Source organism: Electrona antarctica (genome assembly GCF_951216825.1).
Source record: "Electrona antarctica genome assembly, chromosome: 5".
Classification (NCBI taxonomy): Eukaryota; Metazoa; Chordata; class Actinopteri; order Myctophiformes; family Myctophidae; genus Electrona; species Electrona antarctica.
Window position 1 is genome coordinate 58,393,296 of NC_136810.1, and position 26,930 is coordinate 58,420,225.

Genomic DNA, 26,930 nt, shown 5'->3' on the forward strand with positions numbered 1-26,930 from the left:
ATGCATCTCGTTCCCATCATGTACCTCCGTGTCCTGTTGAACCAAAGATACATTTTGGTCCTGACCACATCTTAGTGCTATTAGTGAGTCTTGCTGCATATTAACATACGCACAGAGGTTAAATATGTTAGCAAGTCCTAAGCCTTAAAGGACCTATAACATAAAATTCCTTTTGTGTTTTTTGGGGCTCCCATATGTGTTTTCTATCCCCACAAATAACCAATGTTGAACAATCAGGCTTTCATATCATATGGGTGCTTTAATGGAAATTGCTCTCAGGATCAGCTCAACTGATTTTGTCCTCATCGTGATGTCATCAATGTCACCCTACTTCCTCCTCTTCTTCAGTCTTCAGTTCCAAATTTGCATTTCCACTTTGTTTACAATGTCTGCCATTCACCACCTCAGGACATTGTGGTATTGCAGCTAAAACTTCTTTCAAAGTCCAGAACGAAATGACAAGGACTGGTTATATCAGATATCAGGTATATAAGTTTGAGGGACATAATAGACAATATGATATTAAATATTAAAAACAGTTTTAAAATGCATGTTATTTCTAAGTGTTTGCTTTCAGCGTAACTTGTAAAACAGTGATTGCGCATAAGATGGTTGTGTACAGGATTTGTATATAGTTAAAATGTAAATATAAATAAATCATAATAATTCAAAATCAGATTAGAATAGCAGTTCTACAATCTACACAAGGATCACTTCACGTTGCATGGAGATCTTGTTGATCTGCTATTTTCAAATAGGCAATGCATAATGTTCAAAGTGGTTAAATTGACAGTTGCTTCATTTGGGCCCGCATGCAATCTGGCAACACCGTCGCCCCGACTCGCCCGCGTGGTCTTCACTTCTTCTTGGACACGCCGACCGTAACCTCGCCTCACCAGGCTTTCCACCTCGGAGGAAAGCCTGGTCTCTGTTCCAAAAGTGCTGTGTGAACCGGTCTGGAACGGATGATATCGTTACGTCATGTTGTAGTATTGTTTTGTAGTCATCAGGCAGGAACAATCAAACAGAACTTCCTTTTCCTCCAAACCGGAAGAATAACAATAAAAGCTCTCGTAGCCTGTAGCTTTTATTGAGAAAAATCGGTTTGAGGGAAAAGGTGTGGTGCACTCTTCACTTCTTCTTGGACACGCCCACCGTGCGCCCGCGGCGCCCGGTGGTCTTGGTGTGCTGGCCGCGGACACGCAGCCCCCAGTGGTGCCGCAGGCCGCGGTGGGCTCTGGTCCTCTTCAGGGTCTCCACGTCCTCTCTCAGCTTGTTGTCCACTCCGCTGGACACGGCCTGGCTGTGGGTGCCGTCCTTCAGGTCCTTCTGCCGGTTGAGGGACCAGTCCGGGATCCTGTACTGGCGCGGGTTCTGCATCACGCCCACCACCCTCTCCACCTCCTCCTCGGTGAGCTCCCCGGCCCGCCTGCCCGGGTCCACGTTGGCCCTCGCCAGGACCTCGTGGGCGTAACCCTTTCCGACGCCCTTGATGGCAGTGATGGCGAGGGCGACCTTCTCCCTGCCGTCGATGTTCGTGTTCAGCACGCGGAGAATGTGCTGGAAGTTGTCAGGGGCGACCAGAGACATGCTTGGAATGCAGACTGCGTCGGTGCCAAGTCGGAGGTTCTCGAGTGATAGTGGGCCGTTTTAAAGAACTTCTGTAATGCGAAAACGACATCGGTTCCTTATAACCTCCATGGGTGGTTTGTGTGTGATGATGCACCTTGTGATGTAAGCGGGGCAAAGCGGCCTTATTTGGGCTTTCGGGTCGGGGTGCCATTGGCAATCGAAAGCCCAAATAAGGACGCTTACATCACACAATGGCTCGAGCGAGCGGAAGTTTAGCCTAGCCTAGCCCGGACCTCAAATTTGAGGTCCGGGGTTGATGCACATGACGTCATGAACGTCCGTCCACCTCCATGAAAGTGCTGCAGTTCCACATTTCACCAGTAGGTAGTGGCAGCTTCAACGTTGGATAGCCTTACTGGGGGCTTGGGTTTGCGGACCGTATAGCGGCTCGAACACTAGATGTGAGTCCCGCATAGCAGCCCGAACCCCTGAAGCCCGGGACAGGTGCTTCAGGCCGTCGGGGAGGTTGTGAGGGAGCAGGAGGGTGCTCATAACCTGGGGCCACTTTTCAATGTACGGGATATGCATCCTCAGTCTGGTCTCCACGGCGTCCCTCAAAAAGTCAGCCGTCTCCTTTGGTTCGGCATGGCCCAGTCGGACCTGCTCGTGTCGTTCAGCCAACGTCTCGGTCAGCTGTGAATTGCAGTGGGCAATGAAATGCGAGACCATGTCCCCAGCACCGTTATCGAACATACCAGTGGATGCAGAGGACATGCCTAGGGTCTCAGCCCCAGCAGCGAAGGCTTCCATGGTCCATCCGTGCAGCGGGACAAACCCCAGGGCAGCCGTTAAGATACGTCCTCGCAGTTGTTCCTCTGTCTCATATTCCTCCTCCTGCTCTCCACTCTGGTCTTGATAACTGGTGTCTGAGCTGCTGGAAGCCTCCTCGGGCTCGGTCGCTGGCTCTGCTGAGGCCTCCCCCTGCAGGGAACCTGCTGCTGTTGTCGTGTCTTGTCCACCGGCTGCGTGAGCTCGGTAGCGCTCATGGAGGTTTGTGGGTGAGGGAGCAGCAGCAGAGGATGAGGTCTTGTCGGCTTTGGAATCACCCTGAGGTCTCAGTGCTGACGAGTAGAGGCCTCGTCTCAGGGTGTTACACCGAGGGGTTGTCACTGTGGTGGTGCAGGGTGCAGCCACCACGCTGCCAAGTGCCCTTCCAACCCACAGTCCTCTCAGCAGAGCCGTCATAGAGCGCCGAAGTCCTGACACTCGCTCGTCCCCTCGATTCCCTTGGTTCACGGAAGTTTTTCTCTATGGAGATGGGGTCATCTTAAAATCGTTTCATATAAGCGTTGTGGTCCAACAATAAACAAGCTGTCTCTGTGTTCTTGTCAGGGAGGTGTCTGTATCGTTTGCGACAGTCAGTCAGTCATATATGATACAGTCTGTTTCTAGTGAAAATTCAGTAACTAATTCAGTAGCAGTAACAATAGCGTTTTCTCTCAGTCAGTTGATTTGTGGATTTGTGCCCTCTACTGATATTGACGTCAGACTTCAGTGCTCTATATCAGCTTCAACTCAAGCCACACAATGCAGTGAGTGCACTGATAGCTATCTTTATCTATAAATGCATGCACCACATATGTCTCTGTATGTCTGTCTGTCTGTCTGTGTGTACGTCTGTAATGCACGTAACTCTAGAACCGTTCGCCGCACCGACTTCACATTCGACACACGCGTTCCACACCCCCACAGGGAGTGCAGTGCCCCGTGTCGAGTCGGTCGGACCCACGGTTGTCCGGAACCGCCACAAAAGGCCCCCTTGCTCCAGTGTCCATATATGGAGCTGGCCTGTTCTGACATCACAACACTCCATATTTAGGCATGCCTGACACAGAACTCTATTTAAAGGGACACCGAGAGACAGATACAGAAATCTCCATATATGGGAATAAAAGGGACATTGCATATAGCCGGTGCATGGTGCATGGATCTCCAACTTCCATCGGTGCTCTACAGCCAGGCACCGGTCTAGTGTTGCTTAAAGGACCACTTCACCACTTTTGAACCTATCTTCATATAGATAGTGTTCATGATAAAACAGCATCATTTTTTTCTACTCAGTCTGTGTCTCATATAGGAGGGCTGTGGGCAGTTCAGAAACCCGTCCACCAGTGACATCATCGATGGGGAAACCATGCGAATAGAAACGGCAGGCTTTCTATTCCTGAAAAGTTGCAAGGCGAAAATGGAAGCCATCGTTCTCACGATTATAAAAATATAAATATTTTTTCAAAAAAATAAACATTATTATAAATATATTATAAATATTATAAAAAGAAAATCTGCCTAACGACGATGTCACTGGTGGGCGGGTTTCTGAACTGCCCACAGCCCTTCTATGAGACACAGGCCGAACTTAGAAAAAAACCTTGTGGTATTTTATCATGAACATTATATGAAGATAGGTTGAAAAGTGGTGAAGTGGTCTTTTAAGCCTTAGGGCCGATTCATACTCCTATTTTACCGCTGTAGTGCCGAAATGATTTCGGCTCGTCAGAAATTTTCAATAGCACCGAAGAGCCGACTTTAGGACGGTACCCGCCCCCCCGAACCTCAAATGACGTCACATTGTAGGCTCTACAGAGCCGAACCGACTTTTATTCGGCTCTAAAATAGGAGTATGAATCGCGCCTAACATACAGCACCACACTGTAGCCACAGCTGGTGTATCTGTTCTGTTAGTTATATACTTTTTTATGAACTTAGTCTCTCTCAGCTTTTTCACTGCTGCTGCTGAAGACTCGCGCCAACGTGAAAGAGGAAGTGTAGACGTGGTGACGTCACTTTCAGCTACGCTGTTGGGATGCTTTCAAGTGTGTGCTTGTAAAAAGCAGTGCTGCCCTCTAGTGTTGCTTCCAAGTATACCTCATGAACAACTAAACCATTTTGTATTATTAGTTTGAGGTAGGTTCTTTTGTACATGTTTTTTAAATAAAACAATACCTTATAATGACATTCAATACAAATAAAATAATGTCTTGGTTAACCTTGTTAACTTTTTAGCTTGTAAGCTGGGTTTTCCACCTGGGTTACACACATTTCTGAATGTACATGTAACAACTGTCCTACCTATATTCACATGCAAGGCAAAGTGTCACTCACAAAGCAACCAGGAAAAGCATTGGTGGTAGACTATAGCCAGCTTCTGCTGTATATACAGAGTGCAACTCTCTGCAATGCTAACCTTGCTGTGTCACTTTTGTCCTGATGCATGAAACATCAAATTACATCAAATGTCAAATTCACAATTTCAATAAACTAGAGTGTAAAGACGCTGTGTTGTGATTACAACTGTGATATCGTACAATGTTTATTTTAGGACGGACAACCTACGTGTGTTAGTGTGTGTGTGTGTGTGTGTGTGTGTGTGTTCAATAAGTCATGTTGCTTACTTATGCTGCATTTCATACATACAGCACTATCTAGCCTAAACATGTCAGATACTTTAAATTGATTAATTTAGCTATCTTTATATCAAATCTAATGGTAGTGGTGATGATGATAAAATAGTAAGCATACTGTAGCTCTAGGTACTCAGAATGAATAACTTTGATAGCTGTGGCCATTCCTGGCACTTAATAAAACAATAGATGTTGTGTCCTTCTGTACACTTAGGGGTAGACCTTATCTGGATTAATGAGAAGTGATTTACACTGCTAACCATTCATTGTTATTTAGCAATAACAAAATAGCTAACCAGCACCCATTCAATGCCACTGATAAACATAATTATGGGTTAAAAAGTAATGTTTTCATTCTTGGCTAACCCATGCACATTGGCAGTAGAGCCAAATAACCAGGATGTATACAGCACTGTATACAGTTAATTGATTTAGCGATTATTATTATTATGTTATATTTATTATTATAAACAAGCTCATCTCCTGCACTGACAGGAAACAGTGAATAGCATCATGACAGTATGACAAGTCAAATTATAAAGCATATTCAACTTAAACCTGTACCATACAGAACTGTGGGCTAATAACATCACTTGCTTGAATGAGTATAATAATTAATAACTTGTTGAACGAACAATATTAGTGACAAATGCAGTTAATGCACGTTGTGTTTTGAAAGCTGCATGGGGTTTCCCCACACTGGCTGTGTCCATATAAGGGCATCTATGTCACTATGACACTCCCTGAATGGGAGACCTTCAAGAACATAGGGCCGCTGGTTCGAATACCGTCTATCACACGTCCAAAACATCAAAGGTGACCAAATCTGGCACACATCAAACATAAATGGCTACAGTAAAGCACCATTTTTCTTCTCTCTCTCTCTCTGTTCCTCTTTTTTCTCTCTTTCTCCTCTTTTTCTCCTCTCTCCTTCTCCTCCTCCTTCTTGCATGAATGGCCAGGATACAATATTTCTAGATCATGTGCAGCAATAACATATGGGGTAGCCTACTGCTGAAAATGGCACTTCTAACCTTTAGCAGGCCAGCCCAAGTAGAATGTGTCTGATAATGATGTACGGTGCATGTTCACATCGTCATCATGCATACTTTACATTACTTTATAATACTTTTTGAGGGGCGCCAGCCCCTCCTATATACAGGTTTAATGTTTGTCTTCAGTTAAATGTTTGTTTTGTTTACGTCATAATGTGCCTCATTACGTCATATTGTCTCTTTATTGTTAATGGCGTTTAATGTTTGTTTTATATCACCATTAGTTAGACTTTAATATATTAGCGCCCCTCACTTCACACGGGTGTGATTTATTTTGTAGCCTAGGCTATAACAGTGGTTCCCAAACATGTTCATGTCAAGGACCCCCAAATGGACACTCATTAGCCCACGGACCCCCATTTGAAAATATATGCCAGGGATCCGGACCCCCATAAGAGAAGATGTTCACGGCTCTAGCAGTGATTCTCAACTCGTTTAATTTCAAGGATCCCTTCAAGTTTGACATGCATTAGTCTATACGGACCCCATTTAATGGCATTTCTACCTCTGAGACCCCCAATTTATATTGTAAAATCCATGTTAATGTTACTCAGAGTGTACAAATGCATTTGTACATTTGTACACTCAGAGTTACAGACCCTACTGTCATCTATCAAAGACAAAAATACCCAAAAACATCATAAAAAAAAAAAGAAACTCATCTCTCAAGTTGAAAACCATAGAAATGATCCCTGAAAGTATAGTCTTGCTGTGAAGGGGGGTGGAAACGACTAGTGATTCATGTGAATGTCACTTTCAATAATGGTTGGTCACTATACTGTCAGTCAGAAATCCTGAAAAAGCATTTGAACATGATTTGTCCCCACAAGTACAGGACTTGTGAACAAGCAGACCCCATCTCTGTTCTGTGCATAACATGTGTAATGTGATGCCTCTTGAACTGTGACTGGTAGCCTATTCCATCATGCTCTCTGTAAGAGGAGCTGTGTAGTATTGTCAATGTATTGTGTGATCTGTCTATGTATTGTGTATTTATTGTGTTTTCTTTGTAACCTGAATTCCTGATGGCTTCTTAGTACAAAATGAACGTCTGCAAGCCAGGGCAAAGCATCCATCTATCTATCCATCTATCTTTCTATCTAGTACTGTATGTGTTTTGCTGCTACAGCTAGAGGGTGCCAAAGGCTTAGGATTTGAGGCCAGATTCCAAGCAGCTCAAAGGGGTGCAGTACTTAGTTCAGAGTTCAGACTAGTCATTCATGGTCCGACAAACGACAACCTACCTCAAACCCTAAACTAACCATAACCGCAAGCACAGGAGCAGCGCATGTCTGACATGGACTAATGTCCACGGAATTACGTGCGGATCCTGCTCAAAGAAGTAAATGTGCCTTTTGAAACGAGATGAGCTGACCAGTGTGAAATCACCAATTCTGTCTAGCTGCTCCAGATAAGATTTAGAGTCTCCTTTTCTGTGTTAGGTCAGCTAACTCTTATGACCTAATAATAATAATAAACTTATAATAATATAAATGTACTCTAAGTGTCACGAACCGTCCCACTTGAATACAATTAAACAAATATAATGTTTTTACTACAAAATAATGCAAGTCTTAATTATTGATGTATTGACATATTTGTAATGAAATCATGTCAACTGGAGAGGATATGACACAGACTAATGCTCAGTCGGAATTACGTGCGGACCCCGCTCAAAGAAGTAAATGTTGATATTGAATGGGTCATGTGCCTTTTGAAACGAGATGAGCTGACCAGTGTGAAATCACCAATCCCTGTCTAGCTGCTCCAGATCAGATTTAGAGTCTGAGCAGAGTGCAGAGTGTTAGAGGGACAGGGGCTAAAATCCCGTAAGAGGGCACTTTTGGACAACAATAGCGAAAATATTTTCGCTATCGAGAGCTATTGAGAGCTTGTAGATCAGCTATTTTTGGGGCGCAACCCAGCACTCTTTAGCTAGTGGAGATGCGGTGTAACGACATGGATTTCAAAAGCAATTCTCCTGAATGCTGCCTTCCGGCATGGCATGGAAAGGAGTGCCACATAGTAAATGCTGCATTCGTGGCCTGGAAAGGGCGCTTGTTTTACAGACGGGTAAAAGATGTCTATGTTTGCACCTCCCTGCACAAGACTAATATGACCCACAAGCTGAATGGTGTCAATGGCAAGCAATCATCAAAACACAAGTCATCATAATACTTCCAAGTATGCAGAATACACAATATTGGTGAATGTACACAAGAGCCTATAGACTTCAGAGAGCCACTACAAAATGTTCACAACAAGACAGAGTATAAGACGATGCTTTATCACCTCTAGAAAGTGGAAGTGTGACCGCAGCTGCAAGCGCAAATATCTGAGAAGAAGAAACTTAAGACGCTTGTGTGAAATGTATGGCCACTGGGCTTCAACTATCGTTAGGAATAGTGGAGCTGTGCGCCAATGGCTTAGAATAAAGACAAGGAAATAGGGACGTCAACAATTTGAATTTAATTTAATATAATATAATTCTGGTGTGTCAGGCTCAAAATAGAGTTTAGAGAAGTTCCAAAAAACAAACAAGATATGGAATGAATGATGTACTGGCCATATATGGAGCGTGTCTTGAGTGTACAGGGTTTGATGAGGTCAGATCAACATATGGAATGTCAGAACAGGAAGGGTGGGTAGGGAAGGATCAACATATGGTACTGTACTGTATGTCAGAACAGGTCAGCTCCATATATGGAGATCTAAGGGTTTGAGGTTTGAGGTCAGATGTAGAGTTGCTGGCCGGCTCCATATATGCAGATCTAGGTGAAGTCTTCTCCATGTATGGTTATCCAGGGTTAGATGAGGTTGTGATCTTCAGAGATGGCCATATATGGTGGCATGACGTGTTCACGAGGCGTGACCATATATGGAGGTGTGATGTCACGAGGCGTGACCATATATGGAGGTGTGATGTCACGAGGCGTGACCATATATGGTGGCATGACGTGTCACGAGGTGTGACCATGTATGGAGGTGTGATGTCACGAGGCGTGACCATGTATGGAGGTGTGATGTCAGGAGGCGTGACCATGTATGGAGGCGTGACTAGAACATAGGTGCAGGTTCACAGTAAATGTGACCTACGGTCGGGCCGTCCTAGTGTAGTGGTTAGCGTTAGAGCATATCTCTGCTGTCGGGAGGAAACCTCATAACTCCAAAATTTTCATTTCTCCAGAAATGAAAAATATACATTTTTCAGGAAATTAAGAAAACCTTATATTTTTTAAAACAAAGCAATACAGCGTCATCAAGGTTGGTGTTGTAACTTTATATATTGTCAATTACTTCCATGAGAGGTGGTGGAGTTAGTTGCTTTAGCAGACATTTTGAGGGTCCAATGGAGTTAAGAGGTTTTGTCCAATGCGTTTTTATACTTTCCATTGGTTCAATATTTTCGAAACAACACACAGACGTAAAGGGTGTTCAATAGCACTGATTTATGGAGAAAAAAAATCTAAAACCTGAAAAATGGAGTTAGACAGCAGAGATATATGCCTTTCATGCGGAAGGTTATGCATAAACACTGCCCTGTGGTGGACAGCAACGGGTTCCTAACGCCAAATCAAATGTCTTCAGATCCACTGTTGATATCCTCGACTAAAACTTAAGACGAAAAATGTTCATCGACTAGCTTTTTTCCACTGATGAAAACTAATGAAAACTAAGCTATGATGACTAAAACTAAGACTAAATATACTGACAATTTCGTCAACAAATAAAAACTAGACTAAAATGTGATATAACGGTTGCAACAATCTGAGGGTCCAGGGTTCAGGTCCCTGTTCAGGCTCCAATTCTATAACGGTTGCAGCAACAACAATTAAGGAACCAATTATAGCAAAATGAGGGAGGTGGTGGGTCAGTTCAGAATAAGAATAACTAAAGAAATCAGTAAATAAGTTTAACTGTAATTTATTAAATCAAAACAAAATAAAGTTTAATAACAAAATGTTCACTTAATCAAATCAAAATAAAATAAAACTGCCTCAAAGGGTATGGGTGTAAAGTCCAAGTGTCCTGGCACTGTCCAAAACTAAACTTAAATGTCCAAAAAAGAAAATCAAAATGGAACCCAGTCAATGCTGTGTGTAGTGGTAAGTCTCCTCTTACCACCCTGTACACTGTTCCGCAAAGTCCGTCCTTAATCGAATATCCAATATCCAGGGAACTAATCCAAAATGGAAAGAAGGTCTCTAAATCCAATGGTAGAATCCAATATTCAGGAAAGTACTCCAGAAAGGAAATATGGCAAGACTTGGGAAATATTCCTCTTGCTTCTCCAGTAGCCTGTCTGTCTCTCTGTTCACCTCCACTCTGGACTGAGTCAATCTCTCCAGGTGGCCCAAACATTAAAAACTAATATAATTTAAAAAAAAAAAGAATTGTGCTGACTAATTACACATGATATAAGAGTACAAAATGTTGCAGTTGCATTGATGTTACATTGCTGAATCGATTATGCTAAATAGCACCTTGAAGAGATGTAAACACCGGTGATAAAATGGCCATCCGGTGATAAAATGGCCACCAACGTAATCCAAAAAGTCAACCAAAGAACATCCTTTACAGGATCTCCTCACTGGTCAACAAAAACACCTTGAAGACCTAAACAGGAGCCCTCGTACAAGGTTTCTTTGACTATGCATGCACCTCCTGGTACCACAGCACCTCAAAGGCCCTTAAAACTAGGCTCCAGACTTCCCAAAACAAACTGGTCAGGCTCCTACTTGGCCTCACCCCCCGAACCCACCTCACCCCTGCCCACTTTGACAGGCTGGAATGGCTTAGAGTCGACGAGTACAGCATCTTGCAATGGGTCTGGTCCACAAGATTCGATACACCAAGATACCCATGTACTGTACCTGTCTAGATACTTCCTTAATGTTAACGAAGTCCACACCCACAACACCAGAGGGAGTGCAACGAACCATGTACAACCCAGATTCGGCACAAACAAGGGACTAAATTATTTTCGCTCCTATGCCACCAAAATGTGGAACGCCCTACCAACAGTCATTAAGACATGCAAATCCCTTGACTCTTTCAAAACCGCTCTCAAAGGGCACCTACGGACGGCTGCAATTCATTATAATGCAACATAACATCAGTAAACAGATTCAGATACAGATCTGTTCATCTGATGAATGAAATGGTAGCTATGTGGCAAAACAGATATTGTTAATGTTAGTCAAACATAGCTAGCCTGTTTGTTAGCTCTGCCTTGGTGTTTACATCTCTTCAAGGTGCTATTTAGCATAATCGTTTCAGCAATGTAACATCAATGCAACTGCAACATTTGGTACTCTTATATCATGTGTAATTAGTCAGCACAATGGATTCATGTTGAAATTAATATGGTGTGTGAAATGTGTGTAAAAGAGTAGACACACTTCATAAAAATGAGTTGACATGCACACATTCTTTTAGGGTTACAGGTTATAGCCAGGGTTAATTCTTTATGTGCGAATTATGTCATACTGTGCAGATTGTAGATTGGCCATTTTTTGTTTTTTGCACATTTCTGAATGTACATGTAACAACTGTCCTACCTATTCACATGCAAGGCAAAGTGTCACTCGCAAAGCAACCAGGAAAAGCATTGGTGGTAGACTATAGCCAGCTTCTGCTGTATATACAGAGTGCAACTCTCTGCAATGCTAACCTTGCTGTGTCACTTTTGTCCTGATGCATGAAACATCAAATTACATCAAATGTCAAATTCACAATTTCAATAAACTAGAGTGTAAAGACGCTGTGTTGTGATTACCACTGTGATATCGTACAATGTTTATTTTAGGACGGACAACCTACGCGTGCGTGTGTGTGTGTGTGTGTGTGTGTGTGTGTGTGTGTGTGTGTGTGTGTGTGTGTGTGTGTGTGTGTGTGTGTGTGTGTGTATGTGTGTTCAATAAGTCATGTTGCTTACTTATGCTGCATTTCATACATACAGCACTATCTAGCCTAAACATGTCAGATACTTTAAATTGATTAATTTAGCTATCTTTATATCAAATCTAATGGTAGTGGTGATGATGATAAAATAGTAAGCATACTGTAGCTCTAGGTACTCAGAATGAATAACTTTGATAGCTGTGGCCATTCCTGGCACTTAATAAAACAATAGATGTTGTGTCCTTCTTTACACTTAGGGGTAGACCTTATCTGGATTAATGAGAAGTGATTTACACTGCTAACCATTCATTGTTATTTAGCAATAACAAAATAGCTAACCAGCACCCATTCAATGCCACTGATAAACATAATTATGGGTTAAAAAGTAATGTTTTCATTCTTGGCTAACCCATGCACATTGGCAGTAGAGCCAAATAACCAGGATGTATACAGCACTGTATACAGTTAATTGATTTAGCGATTATTATTATTATGTTATGTTTATTATTATAAACAAGCTCATCTCCTGCCTTCAAGAACATAGGGCCGAATACCGTCTATCACACGTCCAAAACATCAAAGGTGACCAAATCTGGCACACATCAAACATAAATGGCTACAGTAAAGCACCATTTTTCTTCTCTCTCTCTCTCTGTTCCTCTTTTTTCTCTCTTTCTCCTCTTTTTCTCCTCTCTCCTTCTCCCCCTCCTTCTTGCATGAATGGCCAGGATACAATATTTCTAGATCATGTGCAGCAATAACTTATGGGGTAGCCTACTGCTGAAAATGGCACTTCTAACCTTTAGCAGGCCAGCCCAAGTAGAATGTGTCTGATAATGATGTACGGTGCATGTTCACATCGTCATCATGCATACTTTACATTACTTTATATTACTTTTTGAGGGGCGCCAGCCCCTCCTATATACAGGTTTAATGTTTGTCTTCAGTTAAATGTTTGTTTTGTTTACGTCATAATGTGCCTCATTACGTCATATTGTCTCTTTATTGTTAATGGCGTTTAATGTTTGTTTTATATCACCATTAGTTAGACTTTAATATATTAGCGCCCCTCACTTCACACGGGTGTGATTTATTTTGTAGCCTAGGCTATAACAGTGGTTCCCAAACATGTTCATGTCAAGGACCCCCAAATGGACACTCATTAGCCCACGGACCCCCATTTAAAATATATGCCAGGGATCCGGACCCCCATAAGAGAAGATGTTCACGGCTCTAGCAGTGATTCTCAACTCATTTAATTTCAAGGACCCCTTCAAGTTTGACATGCATTAGTCTATACGGACCCCATTTAATGGCATTTCTACCTCTGGGACCCCCAATTTATATTGTAAAATCCATGTTAATGTAACTCAGTGTACAAATGCATTTGTACACTCAGAGTTACAGACCCTACTGTCATCTATCAAAGACAAAAATACCCAAAAACATCTTAAAAAATAAAAGAAACTCATCTCTCAAGTTGAAAACCATAGAAATGATCCCTGAAAGTATAGTCTTGCTGTGAAGGGGGGTGGAAATGACTAGTGATTCATGTGAATGTCACTTTCAATAACGGTTGGTCACTATACTGTCAGTCAGAAATCCTGAAAAAGCATTTGAACATGATTTGTCCCCACAAGTACAGGACTTGTGAACAAGCAGACCCCATCTCTGTTCTGTGCATAACATGTGTAATGTGATGCCTCTTGAACTGTGACTGGTAGCCTATTCCATCATGCTCTCTGTAAGAGGAGCTGTGTAGTATTGTCAATGTATTGTGTGATCTGTCTCTGTATTGTGTATTTATTGTGTTCCTATTTCTTTGTAACCTGAATTCCTGATGGCTTCTTAGTACAAAATGAACGTCTGCAAGCCAGGGCAAAGCATCTATCTATCTATCTATCTATCTATCTATCTATCTATCTATCTTTCTATCTAGTACTGTATGTGTTTTGCTGCTACAGCTAGAGGGTGCCAAAGGCTTAGGATTTGAGGCCAGATTCCAAGCAGCTCAAAGGGGTGCAGTACTTAGTTCAGAGTTCAGACTAGTCATTCATGGTCCGACAAACGACAACCTACCTCAAACCCTAAACTAACCATAACCGCAAGCACAGGAGCAGCGCATGTCTGACATGGACTAATGTCCACGGAATTACGTGCGGATCCCGCTCAAAGAAGTAAATGTGCCTTTTGAAACGAGATGAGCTGACCAGTGTGAAATCACCAATCCCTGTCTAGCTGCTCCAGATCAGATTTAGAGTCTGAGCAGAGTGCAGAGTGTTAGAGGGACAGGGGCTAAAATCCCGTAAGAGGGCACTTTTGGACAACAATAGCGAAAATGTTTTCGCTATCGAGAGCTATTGAGAGCTATTGAGAGCTTGTAGATCAGCTATTTTCGGGGCGCAACCCAGCACTCTTTAGCTAGTGGAGATGCGGTGTAACGACATGGATTTCAAAAGCAATTCTCCCGAATGCTGCCTTCCGGCATGGCATGGAAAGGAGTGCCACATAGTAAATGCTGCATTCGTGGTCTGGAAAGGGTGATTGTTTTACAGACGGGTAAAAGGGCAGGGTCTGAAGCAAGGCATCACAATACTTCCAAGTATGCATAATACACAATATTGGTGAATGTACACAAGAGCCTATAGACTTCAGAGAGCCACTACAAAATGTTCACAACAAGTGCGGTCAACAAGTGTGACCGCAGCTGCAAGCCCAAATATCTGAGAAGAAGAAACTTAAGACGCTTGTGTGAAATGTATGGCCACTGGGCTTCAACTATCGTTAGGAATAGTGGAGCTGTGCGCCAATATGGCTTAGAATAAAGACAAGGAAATAGGGATGTCAACAATCTGAATTTAATTTAATATAATTCTGGTGTGTCAGGCAGACAGTCTGGTTCAAAATAGAGTTTAGAGAAGTTCCAAAAAACAAACAAAAAACCCCCACATAGAATGGTTATTGGAAACATGCAGTGAAATATTTATAGCAAAAATAACTTTTCATTGAAAAGGTTACACAGTATGATACAGTACTGTCTGGAAGGAAGAAAGAAAGAAATCTCTTCCATTGAGTAACATAAATAAAATCAATTATCTGCAGCAGACAGCAGTTCGGATTGGACACTTCAACGCAACATATTTTTCACGACTACATTGTATCATAATTAAAAAATCACACCCGTGTGAACTGAGTGGTGTAAGGCTATTATATAGCCTGATCAGCTCTGATCTGACGTAATTAAATCACACCCGGATGTGATTTCACAACTGGCTCTTTTTGTGCAGAAAAAATGACCATGGTTGCTACGGTCATCCAGTTCACCCGGGTGTGATTTAATTACGTCAGAAATTATTTTGAACATAGCAACCATGCTCATTTTTTTCTGCACACAAAAGCCAGTTGTAGGAGTGGTTTACACCACTCAAAAATACAACATTACATATCAATTGATATGTGATGAGAATATTTGCATAGTAAATATACTCAATTACACTGAGGGCGAGAAGCGACCTCGCCCTAAAAAAGGCGCTTTGGCATGGGGGGGGGGGGGGGGGGGGGGGGGGGGGGTCGGATCAAGATATGGAATGAATTATGTACTGGCCATATATGGAGCGTGTCTTGAGTGTACAGGGTTTGATGAGGTCAGATCAACATATGGAATGTCAGAACAGGTCAGCTCCATATATGGAGATCTAAGGGTTTGAGGTTTGAGGTCAGATGTAGAGTTGCTGGCCGGCTCCATATGCAGATCTAGGTGAAGTCTTCTCCATGTATGGTTATCCAGGGTTAGATGAGGTTGTGATCTTCAGAGATGGCCATATATGGTGGCATGATATGTCACGAGGCGTGACCATGTATGGAGGTGTGATGTCACGAGGCATGACCATGTATGGAGGTGTGATGTCACGAGGCGTGACCATGTATGGAGGTGTGATGTCACGAGGCATGACCATGTATGGAGGTGTGATGTCACGAGGCGTGACCATGTATGGAGGCGTGATGTCACGAGGCGTGACCATGTATGGAGGCGTGACTAACACACAGAGATGCAGGTTTTCACAGTAAATGTGACCTACGGTCGGGCCGTCCTAGTGTAGTGGTTAGCGTTAGAGCATATCTCTGCTGTCGGGAGGAAACCTCATAACTCCAAAATGTTTATTTTTCAGGAAATGAAAAATATACATTTTTCAGGAAATTAAGAAAACCTTATATTTGAGTGGTGTAAACTTTGTTAGTTTACGTGTCTGTCTGTCTGTCTGTCTGTCTGTCTGTTCGTACCAAAAAATGAGCATGGTCGCTACGGTCACCCAGTTCACCCGGGTGTGATTTCATTACGTCAGACATTACGTCAGATCAGAGCTGATCAGGCTATATAATACCTTACACCACTCAGTTCACACGGGTGTGATTTTTTTTTAAAACAAAGCAATAAAGCGTCATCAAAGTTGGTGTTGTAACTTTATATATTGTCAATTACTTCCATGAGAGGTGGTGGAGTTAGTTGCTTTAGCAGACATTTTGAGGGTCCAATGCGTTTTTTACTACTTTCCATTGGTTCAATATTTTCGAAACAACACACAGACGTAAAGGGTGTTCAATAGCACTGATTTATGGAGAAAAAAATCAAAAACCTCAAAGATGGAGTTCTGGGGTTTCCTTCAGACAGCAGAGATATATGCCTTTAATGCGGGAGGTTATGCATAAACACTGCCCTGTGGTGGACAGCAACGGGTTCCTAACGCCAAATCAAATGACTTCAGATCCACTGTTGATTTCCTCGACTAAAACTTAAGACGAAAAATGTTCGTCGACTACCTTTTTTCCACTGATGAAAACTAAATGAAAACGAAGCTATGACTAAAACTAAGACTAAATGTACTGACAATTTCGTCGACAAATAAAAACTAGACTAAAATGTGAGGAAGGGACTAGTGGACAAGAGATCCAGTATAAGTCATTTTACACTAGGTTGCATGCTGAAAATAGCAGATCTACAAGCTCACGCGTTGTGAGCTTGTAGATCGTCTATTTTCAGAAAGTGTAAAAATGACGGCATCAAGGCCCGCCAAAATACATTTTAGTTGACTAAATCAACTGTAGATTTAGCCGACTAAAATCTTATGATATTTAGTCGACTAAAACGAGACTAACACTAAAACATTCCGGGTGACTAAAACTAAAATCAAAAACAACACTGGTCTCCTATGGAGGGGCGTCTGAAGCCTGTCCTGGTCGGGGTATCAGGGTGTAAAAACAAATCCATCCACTGTCTGATAAACTAAAGGACTTTGATGAATCACTATCATCCATTTGTCTGTGTTGAACTGATGGTCTTGCTTCTGATCAGGATCATCTGATCATGCTGGAAGTGTGAATTCAATTAAGGTTGAGTTATAATATTAATAATAATGCATCCTCCTGGGTGACAGCAGACTGCTGGGCGAGAGCTGGCGCTTTGGCATGGTGGGGGTCAGATCAACATATGGAGTGAATTCTGTACTGGCCACATATGGAGTGTGTCTTGAGTGTACAGGGTTTGATGAGGTCAGATCACTCTCAGAGTTACAGACCTGTTATGGTCATTCAGGGCTGTGTGATGTGACACACACACACACACACACACACACACACACACACACACACACACACACACACACACACACACACACAAGAACACACACACACCCGTGCGTGCTTGCGTGCGTGCGTGCGTGCGTGCGTGCGTGCGTGCGTGCGTGCGTGCGTGCATCGAGGTCACATGGTGTTACTGTTCCTTCTAGATCTGACACAGAGACACTGAGGAACCATGCCCCCACCAGCACCTGAACCCAACACAGAGAGGTTCAGTGGAAGTGGTCTGGAAGGTGTGAAGGTGTGTCAGTGTGTTAGAGGACACTTTGTAGAAGGACAGAGTGCCAGCAGAGCAGTCCACGTACACTGCTACTCTGTTGGAGCGACGGAGACCGAGGACAGAGTCAGAGGGACGGACAGAGAGTTTAGTCCTCCCCCCATTGTGAACGACATAGTAACTGTTGTCATCATCATCACATTCCAGACTCCAGGACATATTATTGTATCCTAACCTACAGTCAGCACCGTATCCTCTCCTGTTGATTTGTCTGTTTGTCCCTGATATACCAACCACTCCAATCCACTCTACCTCAGAGTAACACTGTCCAGTCAGAGTCTCTCTACACAGAACCTGGTCCAAGACGGTAAATCTGTCTGGGTGATCTGGATAGTGCTGATCCTCTTCCACAGATGTCACCTTCCTGTAGTTCTCAGACAGAGAGAGCTTTCTGTTTGCTGTGTTTGGATCCAGTGTGAGTTCACACACATCTGATGAGAGAACAACACAACACCACTTTACAATCACATACAACTTCATAATAATATACAAAATGGAACTTAATAACCACTATGAGCACTGCTTCAAATAGTATGGCAGATCTACAAGCTCACAATGCATCGCGGTGCGTTGTGAGCTTGTAGATCTACCATTTTCTGTATGATGTTCAGCTGCTGTATAATTACCTTGAATATAGTTAATCTGGTTAATAACAACAACAACAACAACAATAATAATAAGATCTACACGTTCACAGCACATGGTGATGGATGTACACTCACTATGTACGCACATACAATACCGCACGCACGCACGCACGCACGCACGCACGCACGCACGCACGCACAGTACAAACATATCAATAATAATGAAGGCACTCGATCTACAAGCTCAGATCGCAACACATTGTGGTTCAAATTGTTCAGAAACCACTATTTAAAAAATATCAGATCTATGGAGTGTGAGCTTGTAGATCTGCTATTTTCAGTAAAATGTTCACCTATAACGACGTGTCCAGAATGGAAATATATTAATAATAAATATATTGCATATAATAAATAAGATCTACAAGTTCACAACACATCACCATGCAGGACGCTCGCACACACATTGTGCGTGCGTGCGTGCGCACAAACACACGTCCACACACACACACACACACACACACACACACACACACACACACACACACACACACACACACACACACACAGTGTGTCACCACAGATCCGACACAGGGGTAAGGGTTGACACTATGGTAGGTAAATAAAATGTTGGGGCATGTGGAGTTTGCTTTGGAGTTTCCCAAACTGCAAGTGCAAGTGTTGTGTTTATAGCAGACTCCTCAGTCTGCTATAAACAAACACGATCGAGATACAATAGCTAGATAGCTATAAACAATATTCCCAGAAGGTGGACTTAGAAACAAAAGATTTCAACAAACACACACACTCACGCACGCACGCAAGCACGCACGCACACACACACACACACACAGATACATCTATAAAAACATTTAATAATAGTGAATTTGTAATAGTTTGTCTATATTTCTGGGGACTTTTCTGCCTTTATTCGATAGTACAACTGACAGAGACAGGAAACAGGGGGTGAGTTGGGGAGTGACATGCAGTGAAGCCGTCACCAGGATTAGGAATTGAACCCCAGACCTGTCAGGAATCAGAGCCCATGTGGTACGTGTCTTTACCACTCGGCTATCAGTGCCCCGACAGGAAGCTATTGATGGACATAGTCAAAATAAAAGCCTCTATAGTCTGTGTTTTAACCCGTTCAGGACGGGAACCCCTTTTGGTGTTTTATGCATTATGTTATACTTTTTGAAATTATATATCGTGAAAATGTGGTGCAAATCTTTGACTATATATTCTTTCAGAACATTTTTAACTCATATGTATCTTTGCTTCTGGGGGGTCCCTGGAACAACATATTTCCAGCTGGGGGTTGGTGGCCAAATACATATATTTCTGGGGGTCCTTGACATGAAGATGTTTGAGAACGACTGACAGAAACATGGGTTTTTCAGAAAACTGTCAGGATTTAGAAGACATTTGTAGAATCATCCTCAGGTCTAAACGGGTTCATGTGGAACTCAGGATGAGGCTGTTTGTTTTAAATCAATAGATGTACCATAATTGAAATTATAGTAATTCACTCAGTATTTGATTTCTTATATTATGTTTAGATCTCTTTAAGAGTATTGTACCTCCTAAGGTAAACAAACCAGTGGTTGTACTGATAAACTGTATTCATAAAAAGTCCGGTGAAAGCTGATATACAAGCTCTCAACACGTCATGATGCAACACGTTGCGAGCTTGTAAATTGAGCTAATTTTATATGGTCCTCTTAAGTGGTTGAGACTCTTAAATAAATGTCTCACTAATAGTTAATGTTCCTTTAACTATTTAATCCCACATCAACAGTTGTTTAATTAGAAAGAGGCTGTCTTTAACTAAATCACTTCTGTTTGGTGTGCTCTTACAGGCCAGAGAGTTTACATTCAGAGAGGAAGTGCTGAAAGCTTTGAGACGCACAGTAGGTACTTAGTGTATATTTATAGAATCCTATGTGGACACCATAGGTAGGCAGAGTTCACCCAAATCTACATTGTGTTTAGTAATATAATGCATGTTTTGGTTAATATAAACACATTACAGTTATGTTAAGTGAAATTGCTGCTGTGCATATTATGAGCTGTTCATACATAGCAGGATGTTGTGCTGCTTTGATTTCACTAGACCTGTACATGCCCGTCAGCTACCGGCCTACTTGGGAACGATGCAACTTGGGAACCTAATAATACCCGCTATCAACTTGTCATAGCACCCGTTTTAACTGTCTGTCTGTGTCCCACATGGATGGAGATCTCTGTATTGGTCTGTCTGCCTGTGGTCTGAAGAGTGCAATCAATTGGCTGATGCAGAGGCTGGAAATTGCACAGGTGAGGGGATTTAGGCTGATCAGGCCCATTGGCAGAGCCTGAACAGAGCCTTTTGTGGTGCTTCTGGAGAACCGTGGGTCTGACCGACTCGATACCGGGCACTGCACTCCCTGTGGGGGTGTGGAACGCGTGTGTCGAATGTGAAGTCGGTGGGACAAGCGGTTCTCGAGTTACATGCATTACACACACACACACACACACACACACACACACACACACACACACACACACACACACACACACACACACACACACACACACACACACACACGCGCAGACAGACTGTCACTGTTTCCACACCTAAGCGCAAAACAGCTGTGCACGTCTTAAGCTCTGCGCAGCTTATTTTCCGAGTTTTTAGACAGCTGGTGGATGGAAATTAAGCTCCACCTCCGCGGAAGACTTGCGCGGAGGAGAGCGTCTCCGGGAATCTGGCCGTCGCGCAAGTCTTCCGCAGAGGTGGAGCTTAATTTCCATCCACCAGCTGTCTAAAAACTCGGAAAATAAGCTGCGCACAGCCGAGAACGTGTGAGCCGAGATAGTGTGGCAGCACCTAGAGACGTGGCACATTTATAGTAGGATGAATACAACAGAATAAACACTTACACTTCCTCACACCTGGTCTCAGCCTGCACTCTCCACTGTGGTCTCTGTGGGTGAAGGAGAGATAAAGATAAGATAATAGAAACAATAATGATAGATAATGCATTTATGTCATTAAACATTAAATTGATTGATTGATTGAAGAATGTATTAACAGTTTGCAGAATTACAGTACATGCTACTATACAGCACCCTTTTGGTGTTTTAAGCATTAGCTGTTGAAAAATAGCAGACAAGCTTGTAGATCTGCTATTTTCGAAAATTGTGAAAATGTGGTGCAAATTTGGAATATATTTTGTTTCAGAACGAAAGTTCAAATATTTGCTTCTGGGGGGGTCCCCTGGAACAACCTATTTTCAGATGGGGGTCGGCGGCCAAATACATATCATTTTTGGGGTCCAATAGTTTGAGAACCACTGACATAGAAACAGGGTTTTCTGAATACTATGAAAACTAGAATCTAGTGTCAGGTCTAAATGGGTTAAACAACAACTAGGCACATTTACACTGACTGGCATCAAGTCTGTCCATACCTGAGAGTCTGCAGTTGTCCAGCAGAGGGCAGCGTCTCTTGGTCTCCTGGGTGATTGTAGCTCAAGTCCAACACCTTTAGGTGGGAGTTGGATCTCAGAGCTGAGACCAGAGAAGAACAACCTTCCTTTGAGAGCATGCAGCCTGACAACCTACACGCACGCACGTGCACGCACGCACACACGCACACACACACATGCACGCACACACACAGGGGCCTAGGATTAAAGGGATATTTCATCTTCAGTCAGTTTAACATAATGAGGAAAGCACCTCAATCAGCGTCAGCAGGCGACGCATTCAAGTGCACTCGCTGCCAGAGAGACTGTCACTCACAAATTGGACTGCACAGCCACACAAAGCACTGCTCCCTCAGCACCACCTGATCTAATGCAAGTGCACGTCTCAAGACTGACGACCGCTTATATATATATATATATATATATATATATATATATTAGTGATTGTCCCGCAGGTTTTCAGCACAATTATCGCGTGGTGGGCGGGGCATGTCGAGACAGTATGTCATGTCACGTATGTGTATAAGTTTTATATGTTCATTCAAATAATTTGTTACGACTCACGCAGGAACGAGGGACCATGACCTCTCTCTCTCTCTCTCTCTCTCTCTCTCTCTCTACCCTAGGCAATCAAGCAAATGTGATTATGCCATACTTAGGCTAATATTAATAACAGTAAAGCATGCAAATGCTCATTTTACTTTGATAACCAGTAATTTGGGCTGCAGGGCAGACTGGTTGGGTCATTTCCTAGTGTTTCAAATTAGATATTCCTCTAAATCTGGGTAGAAATGAAAATGAAAAATAAAGGTGCCTTTTCAAATTCCAGATCCTGCACTACAAATTCCCTCTGCACGTCCTTGCCCCCTCCCCTCTCTCTCTCTCTCTCTCTCGAAAGCAATTGAAATTGAATGGACTGAACTTGCTGGGTGTTGAAAAGCCAGTCGTTAGGCTACTTTTTGTTTTTGCAGGCCGCGGGGCGGGCGGGTCATTGATTAATATATTTTTGCGGGGCAGGTTGGTGCGGGCTGGCTCCTGTGGCGGGACGGGACAGGAGGAAAACCCCTGCATAACCCCTGAATCTAGCTAGGGGATACATTAATTCACAGCAGGTGAAGATACAGTATGGTTATGTTTTTAAATGTTGAGACAGAGCTGTCAACTCTCATGCAATAAGCATGAGACAAAAAAAAACATTGAATATTTAATTATATGTTGTACTACATTTAATTAATACCCATTGTTTAGCTTCTTTTTTTTTTACAGAATCAATGGTTTTATGGGCATGACTCGCCAGGATTCTGGGTGGCTTGATTATAGGCTTAAAATAATTGATATAAATATTGTTTTTGTAAATCTCTATGGGAAAAATGAATGTGGAACCAGAACACCCACTGCTATGCCCTATAGGCTGCTATAGTAGGCTATGATATCCCCCACATCATCAACAACATATAGATTTTAAGATTAATTCATGTTCTTTGTTCTACACATCCAAAAAGTTGGCTTCCGGGTTAATTCGACCTTGGGACTTTTTGAAACATGTTTGTGTCACTGCATTGCTTATTTCTAACCTAACATGTTATCATATACAAATAATAAGGGAAAATTAGCTAAATGTGTGGCAAATCTGCTTACCACTAGCTTTCTTCACATTTGTGTTCATAAAGGTGTCTACAATCACATATACATTTGTTCCAATCCAACTCCCTTTGGAAACTTTGTGACGGCTGCTGACAGTTGGGGTACCATTAACAACCAATATAAGGCAACCATTTCCTAATTTCATTATACTTTAAGTAGCATGTGACAGGTTTTCATGATTCTGAATCCATTGCAAGCATTAGTTTTGCACAGAAAACATCACAAATGTGATGAGGTCAGCGGCACATTTGGGCAAGTGGCTATGGCCGAATTTAGGAGTGTTTTCGTGCAAAACTAATGGTTGGAATGATTCAACATCATGAAAACCCCCTAGTTTGAACATGCTGTCAAGCATTGTCACATGCTACTTAAAGCATAATGAAATTTTGGGAATTTTGCCTTATATTGGTTGTTAATGGTACCCCAACTTTCTGCAGCTGTCACAAAGTTTCCCAAGGGAGTTGCGTTGGAATAAATGTATAGGTTATAGTCAACCTTATAGTAGACACCTTTATGAACACATTTGTGAAGAAAGCTAGTGGTAAGCATTTTTGTGCAGATTTGCCACACATTTCACTACTTTTCTCTAACTAAAAGGAGTAGCCCTGTAATTCAAATTAGGTGTGGTTGGAGGAACATGCAGCTATGAGAATCACACAGGTGAATGAATTCAAGAATGATATATATCAAGTACAAGGAAGTACGTTTGCATTTGACAGGAAGTAATCAAAATATGCCTATTAGGGAATTATGGATACATGTAATTTACATAAAAGGTTAAGGAATACTAACCTGAGTGTCTCCAGTGTACAGTTTGGACTCGCCAGTCCAACACAAAGCTTCTTTATTCCTAAATCCTGCAAATCGTTATTACTCAAGTCCAATTCTAGAAGACTAGAGCTGGAGGTGAGAACCGACGATAAATCCTCACAGCATCTCTCGGAGAGGTTGCAGCCACTCAGCCTAAAGAAAACAAATAGTGCTAAAATTAGATTTTATTTTTATTTAATTTCGTATAAAATAATTTAAGAAAGATTATATATATATATATATATATATATATATATATATATTGTTGTTAGTTCACCTACAGAACTCTTTTGGAGGCTTTGACCACTGGCAGCAGTCTTAGAAGAGCCTCTTCTGAAGCACCGTATTTCTTCAGGTCAAACACGTCCAGCTCCTTTCCTGATGACAGCAACATGAAGGCCAAAGCTGACCACTGAGCAGGAGATAGTTTGTTTGCAGAAAGACTTCCCGTGGTCAGGTACTGTTGGATTTCTTCCTCTAGAGAATGATCATTCAGCTCATTCAGACAGTGGAGCAGATTGATTTTTCTCTCTTGAGAGATATTCTTCCTGATCTTGGTCTTTATGTACTTGACTGTTTCATGGCTGGTATGTGAACTATTTTCTGGCTGTTTGAACAGAATGTTTAAGAGGGTTTGATTGGTTTCCAATGAGAGGCCCAGCAGGAAACGTAGGAACAAGTCCAGATGTCCATTTGGACTCTTTAAGGCCTCATCTACTGCACTCTGGTAGAGGTTCTTCTTAGATTTGGTTCCAAATAGCTTAGAAAATGTGGAGGTTTTTGGTTGTGACATTAGGTTGAGACCATCATTCTTGAATGAGAGAAAGACATAAAGAGCTGCCAGAAACTCCTGAACACTCAGATGAACAAAGCTGAACACCTTGACTTTGTGCAACCCATACTCCACTTTAAACATCTGTGTGAACAGACCTGAGTACACTGAGGCGTCTCTCATATTAATGCCACACTCTTTCAGGTCGGATTCATAGAAGATGAACTTGCCTTTTTTCAGCTGTTCAAAAGCCAGTTTCCCCAGAGACAGAATAACCTGAATATTCTCTGGATTCAAGTCTGAATTTCTCTCATCTCCGTCCATCTTGACATTCTGATGTATGAATTGAACCACTACAAAGTGGATGTACATCACAGTCATGGTCTTCGGCAGTGCAAAAGTCTTGCCCATTCTCAAGATATGTTCAAGAACTGTAGCAGCGATCCAACAGAAGACTGGAAGGTAACACATGATGTGGAGGCTTTGTGATTGTTTGATGTGTGAGGAGATTGTTCTGGCCTTGTGCTCATCATCAATAAATCTCTTTTGGAAGTACTCTTCCTTCTGGGGGTCAGTGAATCCTGTCAGCTCTGTCATCCTGTGAACATACTTATTAGGGATCAGATTGGCGGCTGCAGGTCGCGTGGTTATCCAGATGCGGGCAGAGGGAAGCAGGTTCCCATTGATGAGGTTTGTCAGTAGGACATCCAATGAGGTTCGCTTTGTGACACTTTTCAAAATGGCATTCTTCAAGAAATGTAACGGAAACCTACACTCATCTAGACCATCAAAGATGAACACAGTTTGGGTCTCTTTGTTGCAGATTCTTGCTGTGTTGATTTCACCAAAAAAATGTTGAAGAAGTTCCATCAAACTGTAGTTTTCGTCCTTCACCAAATTCAAGCATCGGAAAGTGAATGGAAACACAAAGTCGATATTCTGGTTGGTTTTATCTTCTGCCCAGTCCAGAGCATACTTCTGAGCTGAGACTGTTTTACCAGTGCCAGCCACTCCCTTCATCATCACTGTTCTGATTGGATCTTCTCCCGGTAAAGCTTCAAGAATGTCTTCAAATGGGATTCGTGCTTCTGGTCTGAATGCTTCCCTAAACGCTGTTTCAATCTGACTGACCTCATGTTCATTACTGGCCTTTCCACTGTCTACCTTTGTGATGTAGACCTCTCTTAAGACCTGATTAAGAGGCTTGTTTGGAGTTTGACCGATGTCTGTCCACTCTTCCAAACACTTCAACTCCTCCTTAAGATAAGACTTGAGTTGTTGAGTTTCTAAATGACAAAGAAAATAAAAAAATAAAAGATAAAACAGACAGCATCATTAACTCATTTATTGCGGCTAGCTGTTAGCATAAATCCCAGTTCCAGGTGCCACCATACGCGTTCACTTTAAAAGTCGGAGTTTGCCCACCCCGCCACCCCCCACACACACACTCGCTACACACACTCGAATATCATTAGCACAAGCACTCACTGTTTACCTTTCGTTAGAAGCTTTTACATGGCGGGAGCGTCGCGGTAAAAAGGCAAAAATTTAATCCGAAATTTGGATGGCAGAAGATCCACCAAGTACATATATGGAGTAAGAACAGTATCAAAAGTGTCACGGTAAATCTTACATATTTGTAACTCACAAGTTCAGATTTGCAACTCACGTGAGTGAACTCACAGGTTCACATTTGTGTTTTGTATCCACAAGTTCAGATTTGTGTTTTGTATCTGTATTTCGCATC

At 42.4% G+C, this 26,930-nt stretch overlaps 2 protein-coding genes across 2 annotated transcripts; both read right to left on the reverse strand.

Moving 5' to 3' along the window:
- Window positions 1-1,131: 1,131 nt before the first annotated feature.
- Window positions 1,132-1,590, reverse strand: LOC306923155 (small ribosomal subunit protein uS13-like; the record flags this gene model as incomplete). Its single annotated transcript, XM_079501183.1, has 1 exon — window positions 1,132-1,590. One exon carries the CDS (start codon window positions 1,588-1,590, stop codon window positions 1,132-1,134), a length of 459 nt encoding a protein of 152 aa, XP_079357309.1.
- Window positions 1,591-1,650: 60 nt separating this feature from the next.
- On the reverse strand, window positions 1,651-26,270 carry LOC306924066 (protein NLRC3-like; the record flags this gene model as incomplete). Its single annotated transcript, XM_079502407.1, has 7 exons — window positions 24,693-26,270; window positions 24,394-24,564; window positions 21,940-22,089; window positions 21,410-21,453; window positions 18,156-18,334; window positions 1,989-2,880; window positions 1,651-1,661 (listed from the first exon to the last, which is right to left on the reverse strand). The coding sequence occupies exons 1-7, from the start codon at window positions 26,204-26,206 to the stop codon at window positions 1,651-1,653; spliced, it is 2,961 nt and encodes a 986-aa protein (XP_079358533.1). The 5' UTR covers window positions 26,207-26,270.
- Window positions 26,271-26,930: the final 660 nt, after the last annotated feature.